A 21374-nucleotide genomic window follows, 5' to 3' on the forward strand; every position below is an offset into this window, starting at 1 on the left:
TTGGGGAGAACTGATACACATATCACACTAAATGGACTCCTGGATACATATAGTTTTGTTACAATGTGACAGTTTTCATGAGACTACTCTGAAACCGAAAACAACCAAAGAAGAGCCGCGTACTATTTCTCATTTGAAAGTCGATAGCCTTGGAAGCTTATCTCTCAAATAGTACAACCTTGCCCTCCTGACTTTCCTGTGACTCAGAACCTTTAGCTCCTTAATGTTTGGTGAGTATCTGAAATAACAAGCAACAAAAATAAAAAACATATCATATAAAATATATTCTTCACGGAAGATATGATTATAACGCTCGAATTATTTCAAAACTCGAGGGAAGGCTTTAAGGGGGGAAATTACCAGTACGCAATCTAACACTCATTCGAGCCTAAGCATCATCATCAAGAAGTCAAAACTGAAATCTAGGCATATTCTACTAAAGCAAGGGGTTTTTCTTCTCTCGTATATATTATTAAGTACAAAAAGTCAACCAAAAAAAAAAAATGAAAAGAAAGCCATTTGGGGTGTTTGGGATGAGAGAATCCAATCATACAATTAGCATTTTTGACAAAAAAAAAAAAATATATATATACAATTAGCATAAACGTTTTTGCCTCCAAGCATTACAACCTCCTAGGTTATGCATGTTTCTGAAAAGCTTTGATCACCTATGCACCCAACTACAAAGATGGATCAAGTTGTTTAATTTCGAGGAAAGGAAATGTATGATTGTAATGCATTGGACTCTAGAAAATCTTTTAATAAATAAACATCGACAATAAGTATCCCAGATGGATTTCCACATGTTAGCTTCTTCAGAGTCATGTCATCAGAATCCAGGGAATCATGTATAGCCCAACAAGTTATTTGTGAAGGGGGTATTATAAACAATAGATTCAGCAGAAAAATCAAGCACAAAATGCAGAACACAAAAGAAGACTTACAGCGGGAACACAATCTCAACCCCTATGCCAGCAATAATCCTCCGAATGCGAATAGTTGTGTGAATACCAGCATTTTGTCTAGAAATGACAATGCCCTTATAGATAGACAACCTTCTCTTATTTTCAGGAACTTCCTGTAAGTCATACACATAAAAAGAATCACAACAGGTTCAATGCCGTATGGTATAAATCTGAAGAAATAAAGCAGAACCACTGTTACCAGTTTAATTTGCACAACATCTCCAGTCCTAATGTCCGGAACTGGCCTTTCCTGCTCGGCCGCCTCAACTGCCCTTTTATTTAATATCTAACCAAAGAGAAGAATTCCGGTCAACATTATTCTCACTTACCATACGGTTGAAAGGCGAAAAAACAAATGACTAATATATTAAGAAAGGTTTACAGTAACAAGGAAGTTAGTGTTTCAGCTTTCCTCAAAATACCGTGTTTAAATCTACATTCCAGGCAATCCCCTTTATTTAATTACGCATTTTCGGAATCTACATTTCTAAACTACTATCTTGCTGAGATCAGAACTCAACACAACCTTGATGTCATTTTCATTTCCACATTACTTCACCAAACATAATTTCGGTTTCGGTTTCGGTTTCAAAATTATGTTCAGTTCTTCATACTTATTATTTGCACTTTTCACATCAACCAAGCAAAGCAGCAAAATAGAGAAAAGGGAATAAATTACCCCCATTATATCTCCGAGCTTAACCCGAGACTTTCTCGGCGGCTTTGGCTCTTCGGGTTCAGACTCCAGCACTGCTTCTGCTTCTGCTTCAGATTCTACCACGGCCACAGAGGCCTCTCCTCTCCCAGCCGCTTCAATCTCTTGGGCATCATCCGTGGCTCCGGTTTCACCTTCAGAGCTCGGCTCGGCCCTCACAACAAAGTTCCGTTTCGACATTGCAGAAACAATGGGACTGAAAACGGACCCAATTGAGCTCGATGAAACCCTAGAGAGCGAAACCCGAGAGCAATTGGAAGAGCGGCGAGCGAGAGCAGCTGAAAAACCGAGCTTTACTGGCGGGAATTCGTTAGGGTTTCTTGGAATTGTTAGCAGAGCCTGCAAAACCATAAAATCATCAATTTCTCTAGAAATTATTACTACAATTCACACGCACACACAGAGACAAAGAGAGAGTACCTGTGGAAGAATTTTGGAGCCCATGATTTAGGAATTAGGGTTTGTGGTAAATGAGGAAGGGGCGAGAGAGAAAGAGTTAGAGAGTAGAGGTCATGGGAGTGAGTAGGATGGACTGGTCTAACTATGGAGTCTACGACGCAGAGGAAAGGAGAAGAGGAGGACGAAGGTGGCCTTATCCGTTCTATCTATTCATCACGTGCGTTGCACGTACGACAATCATGTTTTTATTTATTTTTAATAAGAATTGTAATTTACGCTTCAATTTATTTATTTATTAAACAAATGATATTATCTACATTAAGATGAGTGATGAATTTAATTTCATAATGGACTAACAATAATATGGTTCAAATTCTTTAAAATCCGCATGAATTTTGTAGGAGTCTTAAATCCTCCTAAATCTTATCAAATCTATCACTTTTAAAATCCTTTAAAATTTTAGTTTGACTACACCCATTTTATTAAAATAAATTTAGTATCTTAAGTTTAATATTATTTTATAACCAATAATTAGAATCTAGGATCTCTTACTTAGAAGTGAAAAGAAATACATTACTAGACTGTAGTACTAAGCGGCATCAATTAATTATTTTAGTCTAAAATAAGCTACAAATTTGATTGCAAGTGAGCCTATAACTAAATAAAAGATGGGAACTTTAACGAAAAGCACCCGGTACTGTTCACTTTAACGAAAAACCACATTTTTACACTAAAAAGTCAATCCTGGTACTATTCACTTTACCTTTTATTTTGTCCTTATCATTAAAACTCAAAGTTTTCAAGCCCTTTTCATTAGTTTTCCTATAAAAGATATGTGAGGTTACCGTATTGTCCTCAAGCTTGTTTCTTTTAGAATTTTGTAAGCCCCCTTAGAGCCCCGAGTTGACTTGAGAGTGCAGGGTTTTTAGAAGACCCGTCGAGGTTTGTGGTTAATCATTTTAGGTTTATGGTCTAGGAATGTCCTTGAGATAAGTTTAGGGCTTATGCTATAGGTTTCAAATTTTGGGAGGAGCTCAAAAACTGGAAGCTAGACCTTATACCCTAAGCGAAGTTTTTTTTCTTCTTAAAAAAGTCTACGTATGCATGTCAGTCACAATTCATTGAAAAGGTTAATGGCTATGACCTTATGATGGTAAGGTTGGGGCATTGTTGTCATTTCAACTAGCTAATTAATTTGACCTTTCAAATAGTGCTTAAACAAAAAATATGATCTTTTAGCTTAATGTTCCTTTGAATTTCTTATGGCATGGCATCTTATAATTTCCGCTTGCTTATCACAAAAGAACTTCTTCCTCCTCGAAGTATATTTGTTGAGGTCCTCTCTCGTTACCTCAAACTCAAGCCTTTCTTGCTCTAAATAGTCTCTTGGATCTTCCTTTTTCATTTCCTTCTCCATGAGTAGGCTCATTCAGACCATTTCTTCCTTGGTCTCTTCATGCCCTTCAATTATTTATTCCTTGGTCTCTTCGTGCCCTTCAATTATTTATTCCTTGGTCTCTTCGTGCGCTTCAATTAGTTTTTATGTGAAATTTGACTTAAATAATATTTATTTTTAAAAATTATTTTAACTATTATATTTAATTTTGGGTCGTCATAATTTTTTTACTATTAGATTTTATCATAATTTTTTTACTATTAGATTTGATCTCATTAAATCACAATTGTTGAATTATATATTTTCACTTAAAATAAATAAATAAAATTTGAAATATGACCGTTGGATGAACTGATGGTCATACTATATAGACGTTGAACAAATACGAACCGTTGGTGTGTAGTCGACATGCCTATCTACATGGACCCTACCATGCTTCTGTGTGTCATGTGGCACATGTGGTGAGTTGTTAGGGGCTTTAGGCTTTCGTCGTGCAATCCACACGCATAGTGATGGTTTGGTGGGTCCAAAAGGAATTAAGCCAGATTCAATTCTTGAGAGGAATCTAGCTGAAAGATTTTTTTTTCTTTTTTTCAAAGGCTTATTATAATTTATATCTAAATAATTGAAAGGGGCATTTAGATTTGGGTCCAAAAATCAACGTGGTTATTAGGTTAAGTCCAATATTATCCATTCTCCACCTTTATTTCTTTTATAATTATTTTAAAACTAAAGATAGAAAAACATAATATACCTACAAAAAGATACATTAATTTTTGATAGAGTTAATTATAAAAAATAATTTGTCATAAATAAAATTAGATTGATTATAAAAAAAAAAAAATAAAATCTATGAATGAGGTTTAGAGCAAAAAAAGAGGAACAAAAAAGGTATAATTAAAGAGATAATTAGGAAAAAAAATTAATTTTTATCATTAAAAAGATAATTATTGGTTATAAAATAATATTAAACTTAAGATACTAAATTTATTTTAATAAATTGGGTGTAGTCAAACTAAGATTTTAAAGGATTTTAAAAGTGATAGATTTGATAGGATTTAGGAGGATTTAAGACTCCTACAAAATTCATGTGGATTTTAAAGAATTTGAATGGATTTAGTTTGTAGATTTTGGTGGATTGCGGTGGATTTTCATATAATTTTTTATTGAAAAAAAAAGGAAAAATCTTTTCCCTTGCCCTACTGTACTCAATAGCCACTTTATCCCCTCCCTTATCAGGTCCCCTTTCACACAACCACAGTTCAATCTCTTTCTCAATTGATATATCAACATAACTTTAGTGAGTTTTTGAGCACTACACCACCAACAACCATCACCATCGATTGCCCTTTTGCCACAGACGTACGCTGTGGTACTTCAGTAGTGCTTGTAGTACCACATACATTAAAAAATCAGAATGGCAAGAAAGTATCATTAACCAAAATCCTAGATCGACCATGTCCTTCGATGATCATACATGCCTAATTAAGGTCTAAGGGTCATAATAAGATATTCCATCAAAGTATATGGTGGTTACCTGTATGTGGCTGGGGTTGGTAGAGATTTGAGGACTACCCACATGGAAAAGGATTTGAAATCCTAGGGGGTGAGGTTGGTTTCTTTTTAGTCTTGGTTATATATACTTCTTTCTCTCAAATCCCATAAAATCCACAACTTATTGAAATCCTAAAAAATCTTAATTTTTTTAATACACTTAGATTTGAATGAATTTTAAAATCTTTTAAAATCTTTTAATCGACCACACCTAGATTTGAATGGATTCTAAAATCCTTTAAAATCTTTTAATTGACTACACTAGGATTTTAAAATCTTATAAAATCATCTCAAATCTGAGTTTGACTACATCGCTAAACTATAAGTAGATAATATCATTTGTTAAAAAAAAAGGGAAGTTAGGTGTGCCCTAATTGATTTGAGCGGTTTAAGATTTATCCGAACTATTGGAGATAGTTCAGAGTTTATAAATTTGTTTGCAGTTTTGCACACATGCGTGGTTCATGTTTCACAAAACCCAACAGAAACCACCACGCGTTTCTCGCAGCCGAGCACATACAAACACTCCATCATCCACTGTGTCACCAATCGTCACGGTCTCAGACTCGGAAAGAAAGCGTGGCGCCCAAGCACAGCAAAACCAGTTCCATTCCATTGCTCACATCCCGCCACTTGTCCTCCCTCTGCCTCCCCGCCCTCTACGCTTTTCCTCTCATCCTCTCAGCGATTCAAGCCTGAATTTTTGGCCTCTTAAGGCCTCAGTTCTTCTTGTCAAATCAACAAGCTCATCCTACTGTCTCTCTCTCTAAAGCTTTTGCTCTGATATTTTGACGCATGAAACCTGCAATTTTGCGTTCCGGGTAGTTTTCGAATTTGAAAATGAATGCGATATGAAGGTCTTGTGAGGAATTTTGGGTAGTTTTGATTTTGTTTTTTTTGTGGGATTAAAATGTCTCAGAACTCTGATACAATGAGAGGAATCCCACCTGGGATTTTGCTGATTAGAAGCATTAGAGGCAAAGATTGGAGTCTTTCTACATATAGATATGTGATTTTGCTTGTTACTTTCATAGCTTATACATGTTACCATGCATCTAGAAAGCCCAGTAGTATAGTTAAAAGTGTTTTGTATCCTGACCCCAATAAAGGCAATGGCTTGGACCCCTTGTTTGGCAAAGTCTTTGTCAAGAGAGAGTTTGGGGGCAATGAGAATTATAGGATAGACAAGGGTTGGGCTCCCTTCAACGGAACCGATGGGACGTCGAAATTGGGGGAGATTGATCTTGCATTTCTTGCATGTTACTCTTTGGGAATGTATGTTGCTGGGCATTTGGGAGATACTTTGGACCTCCGGTTGTTCTTGACGACCGGGATGATTGGGAGTGGCATTTTTGTTGCCCTGTTTGGGATGGGATACTTTTGGAATATCCATGTGTTTGGTTACTATCTTGGGATGCAAATGATTGCCGGGTTGTTCCAGGCAACGGGTTGGCCTTCGGTTGTTGCTGTGATTGGTAATTGGTTTGGAAAGGGTAAGAGGGGTTTGATAATGGGCATATGGAATGCGCATACTTCGGTTGGGAATATAAGTGGGTCACTTCTTGCTGCTAGTGTTCTGGATTATGGGTGGGGTTGGTGCTTTATTGTTCCAGGTGTTTTTATAGCAGTTGGAGGCGTAATCGTTTTCTTCTTCTTGGCTGCTTATCCTGAAGATATTGGATTTTCTTTCCCGCCAAATTCAGCTCCTAATTTGGAGGCAACGGCCGATGACGAAGAAGCTAATATAAAAAAAGGATTTATTGTCGAGGGTGAAACAAAAACTGTTCGCCGAATTGGGTCTGTGAGTAGGACAAGTATTGGACTTATTCAAGCTTGTACAATACCAGGAGTTATACCTTTTGCGTTGTGCCTCTTCTTCTCAAAGCTTGTGGCCTACACATTTCTGTACTGGCTACCATTTTATCTCAGTCAGACAGGTAATATAACATTCATAGTTTTATATATAATCTGAATTGACTGATATGACGTAACAATTATAAGATTTGGGAATGCCATCTGCATTTTCAGATATCTTCTGCCTTTGTATTTTTATTATTTTAATCTGGAACAAGAAAACTCCGCCTATGTCTTACATGGCCGGTCCCAAGCCCGGATAAAGGAGGAGGGGGAGGACGTCAGGTAGTCGACAGCCGGCACTCCATGATCACGTCGAATCCTTATGAAAATGAATCCAGAACAAAATCGCGCTAAAGCTAGGGCGTCACCCGTAAGTGGCGCGCTGTGTGGCCTGAGCACAGTGATAAGTGAGCAAGGGTCGCTGTATCTTCATCGGCACCCGGATGCAGTGTTAAATGAGCAAGGGGGCCATAGAAACTTCTTTTCGAACGACTCCACTCAAAGTTGTTTGGGAGCATATGCTCCTATCAACTTTACCCGGGACACACAAAAGAAGTACTTTGATCCTATTAGACGGGGGAGGGTGAAGAAGCTAGGACAGAAGGGTAGAGTTCAAGAGAGCAAAATGCGTTTAGGAACGTGGAATATAGGAACCTTAATGGGAAAATCTATGGAAGTAGTGGAAGTTATGGTGAGGAGAAGGATAAATATTATGTGCCTACAAGAAACTAAGTGGGTTGGTAGTAAGGCAAAGGATCTAGAAAACTCAGGGTTTAAACTTTGGTATTCGGGCACAAATAGAACGAGAAACGGTGTTGGCATCATCGTGGACAAGACCTTGGTACAAGATGTTGTAGATGTCAAGAGGGTAGGAGATAGAATCATGGCAATCAAGATTGTAATAGGACAAGAACTTATCAATGTGATTAGTGCGTACGCACCTCAAGTAGGGTTGGATACGAGTTCGAAGGAGAAATTTTGGGAAGATCTTGGAGACTTGGTGCAAGGAATTGCTCAGACGGAGAAGTTATTTATAGGAGGAGATTTAAATGGACACGTGGGCAGGGAGACAGGCAACTATGGAGGTTTTCATGGTGGCCATGGTTTTGGGGAGAGAAACGAGGATGGGGAAGCTATCTTGGATTTTGCAATGGCATATGATCTCTTCTTAGCCAACACCTTCTTTAAGAAGAGAGAAGAACATGTGATCACCTACAAGAGTGGGTCGTCAAAAACACAAATAGATTTTCTTCTAATGAGGAAAGGGGATCGTATAACTTGTAAGGATTGCAAAGTTATACCAGGAGAGAGCGTGGCTAATCAACATCGCTTGTTGGTGATGGATGTACATATCAAAAGAGTAAGACAAAAGAACAAGACTTGGAAGTGCCCAAGGACTAGATGGTGGAATCTAAAAGAAGAAAAACAAGCCATTTTCAAAGAGAAGGTAATCACCCAATGTGTGTGGGATAGAGAGGGGGAAGCTAGCCAAATGTGGGATTCCATGGCTAGTTGTATCCGAAAAGTAGCAAAAGAGGTATTAGGAGAGTCCAAGGGCTTTGCCCCACACCAAAAGGAATCTTGGTGGTGGAATGAGGAGGTACAAACAAAGGTGAAGGCTAAGAAGGAATGTTGTAAAGCCTTATACAAGGAGAGGACTGATGAAAATGGTGAAAGGTATAGAAAAACGAAGCAAGAGGCGAAGAAAGCTGTCAGAGAAGCTAAGTTAGCGGCTTACGACGATATGTATAAACGACTAGATACCAAAGAAGGAGAGTTGGATATCTATAAACTATCTAGAGCAAGGGAAAAGAAGACAAGGGACCTAAACCAAGTGAGGTGCATCAAGGATGAGGATGGAAAGGTTCTTGCTACAGAGAACGCGGTTAAAGACAGATGGAGAGGTTATTTTCATAATCTTTTCAATGAAGGACATGAAATGAGTGCTTCTTTAGGGGAGTTGAGTAACTCAGAAGAGTGTAGAAACTACTCTTTTTATCGTCGAATCCGGAAGGAAGAAGTGGTTGTAGCTTTGAAGAAGATGAAGCATAAAAAAGCAATAGGCCCAGACGATATACCAATCGAAGTGTGGAAACTTTTGGGAGAGACAGGTATAACATGGCTCACTGACCTTTTCAATAGGATTTTGAAAACGAAGAAGATGCCAAATGAGTGGCGAATGAGCACTTTGGTGCCTATCTACAAGAATAAGGGCGACGTACAAAATTGCATGAACTATAGGGGTATTAAGCTAATGAGTCATACAATGAAGCTCTGGGAGAGAGTCATTGAGCATAGATTGAGGCAAGAGACACGGGTTTCGGACAACCAATTCGGGTTCATGCCAGGGCGCTCAACCATGGAGGCAATCTATCTCTTACGAAGATTGATGGAAAGATATAGAGATGGGAAAAAGGATTTACACATGGTCTTTATAGATTTGGAAAAAGCGTATGATAGGGTCCCAAGAGACATTCTTTGGAGGATTTTAGAGAAGAAAGGAGTACGAGTAGCATATATCCAAGCTATAAAGGATATGTATGAAGGAGCAAAGACTGCCGTAAGAACTCATGAAGGACAAACCGAAAGCTTTCCCATAACTGTAGGATTACATCAAGGCTCATCCTTAAGTCCTTACCTTTTTGCGTTGGTAATGGATGAGTTAACACGACATATTCAAGATGATATTCCTTGGTGTATGCTTTTCGCAGACGATATAGTGTTGATAGATGAAACTCAGGAAGGGGTAAATGCAAAGCTTAACCTTTGGAGAGAAGTGTTGGAATCTAAAGGTCTTCGCCTAAGCCGATCAAAGACAGAATATATGGAGTGCAAGTTCAGTGCAAATGGAGGCCAAAACGAGTTAGGGGTGAGGATCGGAGATCAAGAAATACCAAAGAGTGACCGTTTTCGTTACCTAGGATCTATCTTGCAAAAGAACGGAGAATTAGATGGAGATCTCAACCATAGAATACAAGCTGGATGGATGAAGTGGAAGAGTGCATCCGGCGTGTTGTGTGATCGCCGTATGCCACTGAAGCTCAAGGGAAAATTTTATAGGACGACAATAAGGCCGGCGATGCTGTATGGCACAGAATGTTGGGCGGTGAAACATCAACACGTACACAAAATGGGTGTAGCGGAGATGAGGATGCTTCGTTGGATGTGTGGGCACACGAGAAAGGATAAGATTAGGAATGAGGATATCCGGGGTAAAGTAGGAGTAGCCGAAATTGAAGGAAAGATGAGAGAAAATCGGTTACGGTGGTTTGGACATGTGCAAAGAAGGCCTACTGACGTTCCGATTAGAAGATGCGACTATGGGACAGAGGTTCAGGGCCGAAGGGGTAGAGGAAGACCTAGGAAAACTTTGGAAGAGACTCTAAGAAAAGACTTAGAGTACTTAGATCTAACGAAGGACATGACACAGGATCGAGCACAATGGCGTTCTAAGATTCATATAGCCGATCCCACTCAGTGACTTGGATTTTCCAAGTCTCCAACTGAGAAGTTTTCCTCACTCGGGAAATTAAGGGAACACTACCCCAACTTACATGCTCCACTCAGAAAGCTTCAACATACAAGCATTAACAAAAGAAAATTCAAAGAACTTAGCGAAGAAGGCTTTGGTGTATTTAACACAATACGTTGAAATGAAGGAAAACTTATTTATTGATATCCCCGATAAGCGACAAATATGTACATATACATGAGTCAAAATAAGCACACAAGAGGGAGCCTTCACAAAGGTTGCTTAGGAGAAGTCTCAGCAGTCGGTAGAGCCCCAGAAAGAGAAGGCACCGGAGGGGGATCATTTGGAGCCTCAGTACTGGACAGAACCCTAGAAGGAGGAGGCATCAGAGGTTGATCATTTGGAGCTTCATTACGCGGTACAGCCCCAGAAGACGAAGGCAATAAATGCCTTTGGAACAAACCCACAAATCTCTGATGATCAAGTAAAACCTGACCATCAGTTTCCTTCATCTGGTCAAGCTTCCTCTTCATGTTTGTAGCATAGTCATGTGCGAGCCGGTGCAACTGTTTATTCTCATGCTTGAGCCCTCTAATCTCCTGTTTGAGACTCATCACTTCAGCCGCCAATGATTCAACTTGGCGGGTTCGAGCAAATAGGCGTTGGGCCATATTAGACACAGAACCTGCACACTGAACACTGAGAGCCAGCGAATCCTTAACAGCTAACTCATCAGACCGTTTGGAAAGTAGTCTGTTATCTTTGGGAGTGAGAAGGTTCCTGGCCACCACCGCAGCGGTCATATCATTCTTCATCACGGAATCCCCAACGGTAAGAGGACCAGTAGGGGAGACAAAGGATGGGCGCCATATGTTGTCTGGAGAAGGCGGGGCTGCCTCTTCAACAAGGTTCAAGTCAAAACGACGGTCGGAGGGGCCAGACATTTTCAAAGGTGTTGAAGAGAGAAGAGGTCGGACAAATCAAGATCTTAGAAGTGCAAGAATGAAGCTTCTACTGGTGGAGATTCAAGTGTGCTTTGGAACTTAATGCCAGCCCCTATAAAAAATCTGCACTCGACGAAGCTTCAGAAATCGAAGAGGCGCCTGCTCAGAAATTGAAGAGGCGTTTGCTTTCTCAAAAGCTGGGCTGCTTAGAGATCACGAGGGTTGATCTCAGAAATCGAAGAGGCGTTTGCTTTCTCAAAAGTTGGGCTGCTCAAAGACCACGAAGGCCGATCTCAAAAATCGAAGAGGCGCTCGCTTTCTCAAAAGCTGGGCTCCCCAGAGACCACGAGGGCCGATCTCAGAAATCGAAGAGGCACCTACTTTTCCAGCCTTTTCCAGCCTTGTCAGCACCTGTCACACGCACACTCAGTTTTGCGGAAATTATGGGCATTCTGTCAAAGACTCTGACCAAGAAGGGTAAAAGAATAGCAAAGAAACAGCACTAACAAAGTTTAGACCCATAAATTTTGAAGGTCTAGCTACCATATTATTACCCACAAGGGTAAAGGAACAGTACCACTGCTGGATAATTGGAAAGTCCCTGTGTGTCAACCTCTGTGCTTCGTGGCAAGGTAGACTAGCAAACATGCCCAACCTTTACTCACATTCGAGAAAACACTCCCAATAAGATTGCTTGCTCCAAAATCGAAGAGGCACCGTCCTCCGAATCTCGAGAGCCAGACTCCCAACATGACTACTTTCTTAAAAATCGAGGAGAGGGTAAAGGAACAGTACCATTGCTGGATAATTGGAAAGTCTCTGTGTGTCAACCTCTGTGCTTCGTGGCAAGGTAGACTAGCAAACATGCCCAACCTTTACTCACATTCGAGAAAACACTCCCAACAAGATTGCTTGCTCCAAAATCGAAGAGGCACCGCCCTCCGAATCTCGAGAGCCAGACTCCCAACATGATTACTTTCTCAAAAATCGAAGAGACACTGCTCCCCGAATCTCGAGAGCCAGACCCCCAGCATGATTGCTTTCTCAAAAATCGATGAGGCATCGTTCTCCGAATCAATCGAAGAGGCGCTCGCTTTCTCAAAAGCTGGGCTGCTCAGAGACCACGAGGGCCGATCTCAGAAATCGAAGAGGCACCTACTTTTCTAGCCTTGTCAGCACCTGTCACACGCACACTCAGCTTTGCAGAAATTATGGGCATTCTGTCGAAGACTTCTGGTGAAGTAGAAAGCACATGAATCTTACTGTTCAATCACCCACTTCCCACACGCAACAATAGCTCATGGGTACCACAAATAACTTTGCCAAAGTTCTCTGCCAAAGTTGAGCACGTGAAGCTTGCAGCTCCCACTACATCGCTCTGACCAAGAAAGGTAAAAGAATAGCAAAGAAACAGCACTAACAAAAGTTTAGACACATAAATTTTGAAGGTCTAGCTACCATATTATTACCCACAACTGTAAAGGAACAGTACCACTGCTGGATAATTGAAAAGTCCCTGTGTGTCAACCTCTGTGCTTCGTGGCAAGGTAGACTAGCAAACATGCCCAACCTTTACTCACATTCGAGAAAACACTCCCAATAAGATTGCTTGCTCCAAAATCGAAGAGGCACCGTCCTCCGAATCTCGAGAGCCAGACTCCCAACATGACTACTTTCTCAAAATCGAAGAGAGGGTAAAGGAACAGTACCATTGCTGGATAATTGGAAAGTCCCTGTGTGTCAACCTTTGTGCTTCGTGGCAAGGTAGACTAGCAAACATGCCCAACCTTTACTCACATTCGAGACAACACTCCCAACAAGATTGCTTGCTCCAAAATCGAAGAGGCACCGCCCTCCGAATCTCGAGAGCCAGACTCCCATCATGATTACTTTCTCAAAAATCGAAGAGACACTGCTCTCCGAATCTCGAGAGTCATACCCCCAGCATGATTGCTTTCTCAAAAATCGAAGAGGCATCGTTCTCCGAATCTCGAGAGCCAGATACCACAGACCACTTTTTCAAAGTGCTCTGACAGAGTTAAAACATGTGAAACTGACAGCTCCCACTACCGTGCTATGACCAAGCAGGGTAAAGGAATATCATTACTACTTGTTGTTAGGGAGACTCCTATATATGTCGACCTCCATCCCCAACGGACAGGCAGACCTGCAAAAATGCTCAACCCTTCATCATATCTGAGAGGGCACTCCCAACGAAGCCTTTCGAAATATTCAGCTTTCTTTCCCCCCGATAATACCTCTGCAAACAAGCTATACTAGAGCAAGAATATCTCATATCATCAGGGTTAAAAGCAAGAGTATCCCATATCATGCTTTTTCCCTGTCTTTTCTTTTGGCCTTGTTTTTACCTGCAAGACAAGGAGAAAGAGAGCAATCAGTCAGCACTTGGAATCAAGCTTCCAGCCAGGAACTGACTGCCTGGAACCCCTTACCTGATTACTTACCTGGCATTGCTCTCGAGTACTCATCTTCAACATCTTATGTTTCCAGGGAAGATTCCGCATCTGCTTGAGGAACAGATAGGGCAAGTGCGAAGGATACAAGGAAGCATGTGGAGACAAGCGTAACAGCACACGTGCCGATACATTCATTACTCTGTCAAAAGCAAAAGTATCCCATATCAGCAGGGTGGAACGTACTCTAGATTTGATGGACTTGTTTTGACCCTCAAATTCTTCAGTCGGCCTTATACTCTGGAGGAAACCAGAAAACCCTCCAGCTCAGTTCAAGAATAAGCCTGTGGAAAGTTACTTCTTCAAAAGCAAAAGTATCTCATATCATCTCTTCTCATTTTTCTTCTCTTTATCCTTCATGCTGCTGCAAGATGGGGAGAAGGTGAACAATCAGTCGGAGCTCTGATTGCTTACCTTGTCTGTCACCTCTTTCAGCAGACCCCCTAGCTCGGCGACTTGGGGGACTCCTACTACATGGTTTGTATCGCGCTTGACCAAGCCTGAAACTACAAGTAAGCTTCAAGTGAAATTGATACATTACCTTGTGCATCTCCACCAGTTAAAGATACCACCCCTGGATGGAGGAAGAGTACTTCCAGAGAAGATGCCACATCTACCTATGAGACAGATAAGGCAAGTCAAGACGACACCACACTCCGATACTTAGAAGTTTCGTGATTACGAGATCATTCTCTCACAATATTTCCTAATTTCATTTGTACTAAATCATTCACTTGTACTCACTAAATGAGAGCTTGAACCTATGTACTTGTGTAAACCCTTCACAATTAATGAGAACTCTTCTATTCCGTGGACGTAGCCAATCTGGGTGAACCACGTACATCTTGTGTTTGCTTTCCTATCTCTATCCATTTATATACTTATCCACACTAATGACCGGAGCAATCTAGCGAAGATCACAAAAAGCGATCGTTTTCGCTACCTAGGATCTATCTTGCAAGAGAACGGAGAATTAGATGGAGATCTCAACCATAGAATACGAGCTGGATGGAAAGAGTGCATCCGGCGTGTTGTGTGACCGTCGTAGGCCACTGAAGCTCAAGGGAAAATTTTATAGGACGGCAATAAGGCTAGTGATGTTGTATGGCACAGAATGTTGGGTGGTGAAGCATCAACACGTACACAAAATGGGTGTAGCGGAGATGAGGATGCTTCGTGGGATGTGTGGGCACACGAGAAAGGATAAGATTGGGAATGAGGATATCCGAGGTAAAGTAGGAGTAGCCGAAATTGTAGGAAATATGAGAGAAAATCGGCTCCGGTGATTTTGAACATGTGCAAAGAAGGCCGACTGACGCTCCGGTTCGAAGATGTGACTACGGGACAGAGGTCCAGGGCCGAAGGGGTAGAGGAAGACCTAGGACAACTTTGGAAGAGACTCTAAGAAAAGACTTAGAGTACTTGGATCTAACGGAGGACATGACACAAAACCGAGCGCAATGGCGTTCTAGGATTCATATAGCCGACCCCACTTAGTGGGAAAAGGCTTTGTTGTTGTTGTTGTTGTTGTAATCTGGAACAAGAAGATTATAAACATTGCAGTATCCGTGGGTTGTTATTTATAATTTTATAGTCAAGAACATGTTGGCAGAAGATTGGTGCTTAGGGTCTAGGGCCTCTCTGTTATACTACAAGTGCACAATAAACTTCCTTATGAGTTGATAGAGTTCATATTACTTATGTCTCCATCTTTCTAATCTATGCAGTTGTATGTGTTAATTTTCTTATCTAATTGCCTAAAATGGCATAGAACTCTGGTTTTCAGAAGGACTTGGGTTTGAAGCCTCCAATTGCCATTCCCCATCTTTTTGTTGTTCTGAAAGGTGCAGACAAGGCTGCACTTATATGCCTCTTTCCGTCTGTATATCTTTGCCTTTCCATGTATAGGATGGAGCTGCAAGTGAGGGAGGGTATTTGTCTGACAAATTTCTCATGTTTCTTGTGGTTTTTTGTTTCATTTCAACAAGTTCCAAGAGAGAGAGAGAGAGAGAGAAAGGGAGTGGCCAATCTATTTTCTCTGTAAACACCCTGTAGATGGTAATAGGTTTTTGAGGGCAATTTTTACCAATTCCTTTATATGATTTCCAGATGATTTGCAAAGAATAAGCATGTACTCAAATAAGGAGTCCTAGTAGCCTGCAAAAGTTTATCTTTGTGCGGTTCACCTGGTTTCCAACATTGTTTGAGTACTAGTAACAACAGAGGAAACATGTCTTTTGATGGGGCTGCTAATGTGGATACTGGTCTCATGCGTACCTAGTTATTTATGCTGATCCTATGTTCTTTTGTCGATGGTAATGTCTATTAGAACCTAATTCGCACACACTGTTCTTACTTGTTAGTAAGTGTTGATTTTACATTGCCGTTGGAAATTGATCAATCTTTGTTGTCTAATGTTATATCACATTGCAACAATGCTCATGAACTGGCAAGGTGACAGCAGAGTTATATATATATAAAAATTTTTGAGGTATTTATTTTAAATTGTGTTCATGCATCTGTTATTTTGTTCCTCATCTTGTTCCCTCTTATGCTTTTGCAGAAATAGGGGGAGAGTATGTTTCTGTGAAATCTGCTGGAAATCTCTCCACTTTGTTCGATGTGGGAGGCATAGTTGGTGGAATCCTTGCTGGCTACATATCTGATAAACTTAATGCTCGAGCTACCACGGCAGCAGGCTTCATGTCCTTTGCAATTCCGGCAATGCTTTTATATCGGAAATATGGCAGCATTTCACACAATGCCAACATTGCACTTATGATGGTTGCTGGCTTGTTTATTAATGGGCCCTATGCACTTATCACCACTGCAGTTTCTGCAGACCTTGGTACGCACAGCTCCCTTAGAGGGGATTCTCGAGCACTGGCAACAGTTACCGCCATAATTGATGGTACAGGATCAGTTGGTGCAGCTTTTGGCCCTCTTCTTACTGGTTTCCTTTCAACAAAGGGGTGGGATGCAGTATTTGTGATGTTAATGATTTGTGCTCTTATTGCGACGCTTCTTTTATCACGTTTGGTTATAGCTGAAATTTCTGAGAAGATGTGCAAACCAGTACCTGTATCCAGTGAGCAAAGTTTTGGAGGTAATTCTTACTTTTTTTGCATTGTTCCCTTAATATTTGCTTAAAGGGAACTTCCTGCATTTCTTCCTTTCCCCAGCCAATACTGATAATATAGAATGACTGGATGGTCTGTGTAATCAATTCCATCCATTTTGTGAAGAAGGCCAGATCATGATTGATATAAGGAAAATAAACCCTTTGACTCTAGACGTCAAAAATTCGTTCTTGGATGACTAGAATTCTTATGTGCAGTCCTTGCTAAATTGACCAGTACATTTTCATTCCATATTGTACTTACTTGTATTATTTCCTTGTGCAGCTCCTGCATCACAACCACTTCTAAGTGATCAACGATGATACTAAAGTAGAGCCTCAAGAAGCTTCATCATATGCTGGAAATCGTGAAAAACAATCTTAATTACATTGATAAGTTCAAGCTCAGCATGTAAGTGGCATTTTGTGGTCTTCAAAAGCAATTTTCTTTTGGACATTCTGCAAAACGAAGCCAAAGCATCAGTATAGTAAAAAATGAATGCCTTCAGCTTTTTAGCAGTCATTTTGGGGTTCATTGACTGTAATACAAGCAAACTAATAAACGGTATTAAGATTTTCCCTAGTATGGATAATCGCTCTCCCAAGTAGGTCCGTTGTCATTGAGGGACCGGGTGAATTGTGTTTACGGCTATTGGTTAAGATATAATTCTTTCTTTCTCGACTTCTTTTTCGTCTGACAATTTTGATTTACCGTCTCGATCCAACTAGGTGGCACTGATGCTGTTTAGTTTTCTGTCAAGATTCAAAACATTTATGTTTGTAAGTTCACGACTTTGGTTTTATAGCAATCGACATTTGCCCGAATCGTAGTTTCATTTCTTTGGTTCCATATTTGTTGATAATGTAGCTCTGTAGAGCTGCTGGGGAGAAGTTAGTGTATAAAATTTTGTTGTAAGTGTTACATTTGCAGGAGTTGGAAACAAAATGGAGCTATTAATAATGTTTGTATTTTGTAGTTTTTATGTTTCGGTGAAAGGGTATGATTGCATGCTGTAAAGTATGTCACATTGTTTTATATGATTTTTTTGTAGAATGATCGTGATTAACAAATGAATCAATTCAGTTGACAAGCTGGATGTAACCAAAAAATTACAGGATTGAAAGGAGTAAAAGAAAAGGGAATATGATACCCACATTTTTTTCTCACTCGTGTTTAATTTGTCTGTCGTTTTTGTTTGATACGGCCAAAATGAAAAGAGGTATGTAGGAGGAGAAAAACGATGTGTGATTATCATTTCTCATAGAAAACTAGCGATATGGAGACTTTTCGAAAAGAAATATCACACTTACAACAAGAGTTCGATTCTACATTGATTGAATAAAAAAGAAAAAAAGATGAAGGTTACTTTTAGAACCTCAACGTTACGAGGAAAATGTTGCTGAATAAATTTGGAAAGTGTAAAACGTGATTTACATGTATAAAAACCCTTCAAGAAAGAGATCCCCATTTTAAATATATTTTTACAATGATTCGAAAAACCTGTTTTTAGTTCTCCATCAATATATCACATTTGTAAAAAGTCAACTCATTTTGAAACCTTTTACCAATTCAATTCTCATGTTGAAATTTTAATGTTTTTTTGAGTACTATGTTTGTTAATTTTTTTAAACACAATTAGATGTCTTAATCAATTTTGATTCTGATTAATATTTTACAAAAATGATATGAAATGAGACTTAAAAAATAGACGACTCGAATTGTTTGTAATACGTCGAGAGGGCTCCATAAGTAGCCTGCATTCATCAACTATACGCACTAACTCTCAATAAATAAAGATTTTCGATTAGTCGCATGAACGTCCAATTAGGCAAAGTGCACCAATGTAGTAGAAGCTTTGTGCAAATCTGAAAACTGACTTCAAAAAAACCACATTGGAATAAATCCTCCTTGTAGGAAATAAAATTTCTGTTTTAAAATTCCATATAAAACCCTTTCATCATAGCAATCATAACATTGAAAACACTTTAATTGGCAATTGTGACAGCCCGTCCCGAAATAAATTTTTCGATGGTGTGAATTGACTGAAGTACCCTTAGACGTTGAGGTGTGTTGTGTGATATGTTTTGGTTGTGGTCCAATTCCTATTTTCCTAGACTTTTGGAACTATTTGGGACTTAGGTTTTAATTTCTTTTGTTTTGGTTGGTTGCAAACTGGACCACACACACACACTTTCTCCATTTTCCATACAATACGTACGGACAAACCTCAAACCAACAATTTCTTCACGAATCGAGGTTTTTGAAGTCAATTTTGTGTTCCTTGTGAGCTTAGGAACACATCTATACCCTTTTTAGAACGTGAAGACCTCATTTTCCCGAGAACCTGAGAACCCAGTTTTGGGTTATTGTTCATGCACTCGTGATTTCGAAGTTTTTAGGGGATTTTAAGCTGCTAGGGAGCCTTAAAACATCTTCATGAAGCTCGGAGAAGAAAAACGAAGTGAATTGGACGTTGGGAAGTTGAGTTTGACAAGTTTCAAGTTTGGCCGGCATATCAAGGTTCCTCTGGCGAAATCCCGTGGATTTGAAGGCTTGAAAGTGGTAAGGTTTTGTTCTTCTAGTCCTAAGCTTCATTTTGGTACAAATTTCATGAGTTTTGGTGGAAAAATGAGCGAGATATTGAAGTTTTAAAATTTCCCAATTTCCGGCGATCGCAGTGGTGACCGGCACCGGACTCTGGCGAATCAAGGAAGAAGGATGAGAATATTCCGTCAAAGTTGACGGAATATTTTGACACCGTCAGGTAACTTTAACGGCATATTCTGATTTTTGACGGAATATTCCCTAACGACGTTAGGTGTGCCAGGCACGTGAGGGCGCGTGCAGTCATGAAAATTTTTTCTAAAAATTTAGGGGTGTTCTTGAGGTTGAGTAGGTCATGGTGGTATATTCAAATACCCCATTTGAGCAACGTTTGAGAAGTTATTTCCTTGTTTTGTATATATGCTTTAAATAACGTTTATTTAGTTATTTCACATATAGGTGAAACATATCCTGAGGACGAGCATTATCAATCAAGGCTCAGGGGTTACGACCCTTCGACATATCAGTGAGTGGGCTTTTGGTTTTCCGTATATACCTATATACTTGAGTTTTTCCCAGAAAATGAATTTGAATGATTATACGTTTGAAATGCCATGCAAAGTATCTGCCTATTTTATTTATGCATTAGTAGTTGCATATATTTATGATTGGTGTTGCGGACGCACAGGTAAGTGTCAGGCAAGTTCATAAATTAAAGATGTGAGATTACTTCAGTTATGTGATATATGATGTGATGTATTGAGAGCTCATAAACCTGCACCCCGGTGTTAGTGCTCCCACCCAGAGTTAGGGCACAATCCTTCACTTGAGTTCACCTCCTACACCATATGCTCACCTTGGATCCAAGTTAGGTGCACATGTTTGTTGTATAAACCATTATAGGTGGTTTCAACTTGTAGGTGACCCGCGATCATTCGCACAGTCTTCACGTGATCGTAGCACTAGAGCATATTTATTTTACACTTAGTCTTGTCATACAGATTACTTTAGGTGGTTCCAACTTGTGTGCAGGATTTGAATTGATATGATTGAGATTGATTATGAGCTATAGACTCAGCCGTATAGATTGAGTTAGAGGGATTTGGATGATGAGATATCTGATATTGATATATTTTGTCTGGATTACTTATGGCATTGCATTGAGATGGTATACTGCTATGGATTTTTATCTTGCGTATGATTTCTGATACAACTTACTATTATTATTATTATTATTATTATTATTATTTTCTGGGAAATTATACAGGTTTTACGGCGAGGGGTTAGAACTTTTGAGAAATGAAATGATTTTGAAAAGCTTTGTTTTTGCATACTCACACTTTCTGTTTTGCGCCCCTCTAGGTTTTAGGTAGAAGAGCTTTGGTGGCTCACGAGGATTTCAACCGTGGTTCTGGCAGAACATCATAAATGTAGGATCACCTTTATGTGTTTTATAATTAGTACTTGTCCTGCTTGACTGCACTTAGGCTATTTATGCTCTGATTGTGTATTTCACACTTAATCTCGCACTAGCACTTTATCTTAGCTAGTACTCTAGTTGATTTGGTTTTTGTTTATTTGTAATTCCTTATATCTCTATTACTTCTGCACTGTGCATATGGCTACGTCAACCTCGCGTGACGACCATTATGCCCTGATTTAGGTTGGGGTGTATCAACAATTCTTTTTCTACCCTAATTTTTTCATTTATAAGTAGAAGGTCTTGATTTCGACTTTTCTGAGTGACGAATTTGATACCAATTTATTATAGCTGGCTTATGGTGTGATTTAACACAAATTTCTCACTTGGTGTAAATATATCCTATAAAAAAAATATTCACATCCGGTTCTTAAATGCAACAAAATCACAAAAGTAATCCTTCACTCACTGCAATACTTAATTAATAATGTAGAGATGGGTGCATCACCATAATC

General features: G+C 39.6%; 2 protein-coding genes and 1 long non-coding RNA gene across 3 annotated transcripts; 2 read left to right on the forward strand and 1 right to left on the reverse strand.

The window, feature by feature from the left end:
- On the reverse strand, window positions 1–2305 carry LOC103409479 (large ribosomal subunit protein bL19cy-like). The gene is made up of 5 exons (XM_008348298.4): window positions 2101–2305; window positions 1645–2019; window positions 1165–1251; window positions 945–1078; window positions 1–238 (listed from the first exon to the last, which is right to left on the reverse strand). The coding sequence occupies exons 1-5, from the start codon at window positions 2122–2124 to the stop codon at window positions 130–132; spliced, it is 729 nt and encodes a 242-aa protein (XP_008346520.1). The 5' UTR covers window positions 2125–2305; the 3' UTR covers window positions 1–129.
- Window positions 2306–5484: 3179 nt separating this feature from the next.
- On the forward strand, window positions 5485–17870 carry LOC103406230 (putative glycerol-3-phosphate transporter 4). Its single transcript, XM_029104521.2, has 3 exons — window positions 5485–6966; window positions 16340–16882; window positions 17181–17870. Exons 1-3 carry the CDS (start codon window positions 5940–5942, stop codon window positions 17216–17218), a joined length of 1608 nt encoding a protein of 535 aa, XP_028960354.2. The 5' UTR covers window positions 5485–5939; the 3' UTR covers window positions 17219–17870.
- Window positions 17871–19608: 1738 nt separating this feature from the next.
- Window positions 19609–21172, forward strand: LOC139196956 (uncharacterized). The gene is made up of 3 exons (XR_011581875.1): window positions 19609–19659; window positions 19899–19965; window positions 20802–21172. It is a non-coding gene; the product is annotated as an uncharacterized lncRNA (long non-coding RNA).
- The last annotated feature ends 202 nt before the right edge of the window (window positions 21173–21374 follow it).

Source organism: Malus domestica, chromosome 06, assembly GCF_042453785.1.
Source record: "Malus domestica chromosome 06, GDT2T_hap1".
NCBI classification, from domain to species: domain Eukaryota; kingdom Viridiplantae; phylum Streptophyta; class Magnoliopsida; order Rosales; family Rosaceae; genus Malus; species Malus domestica.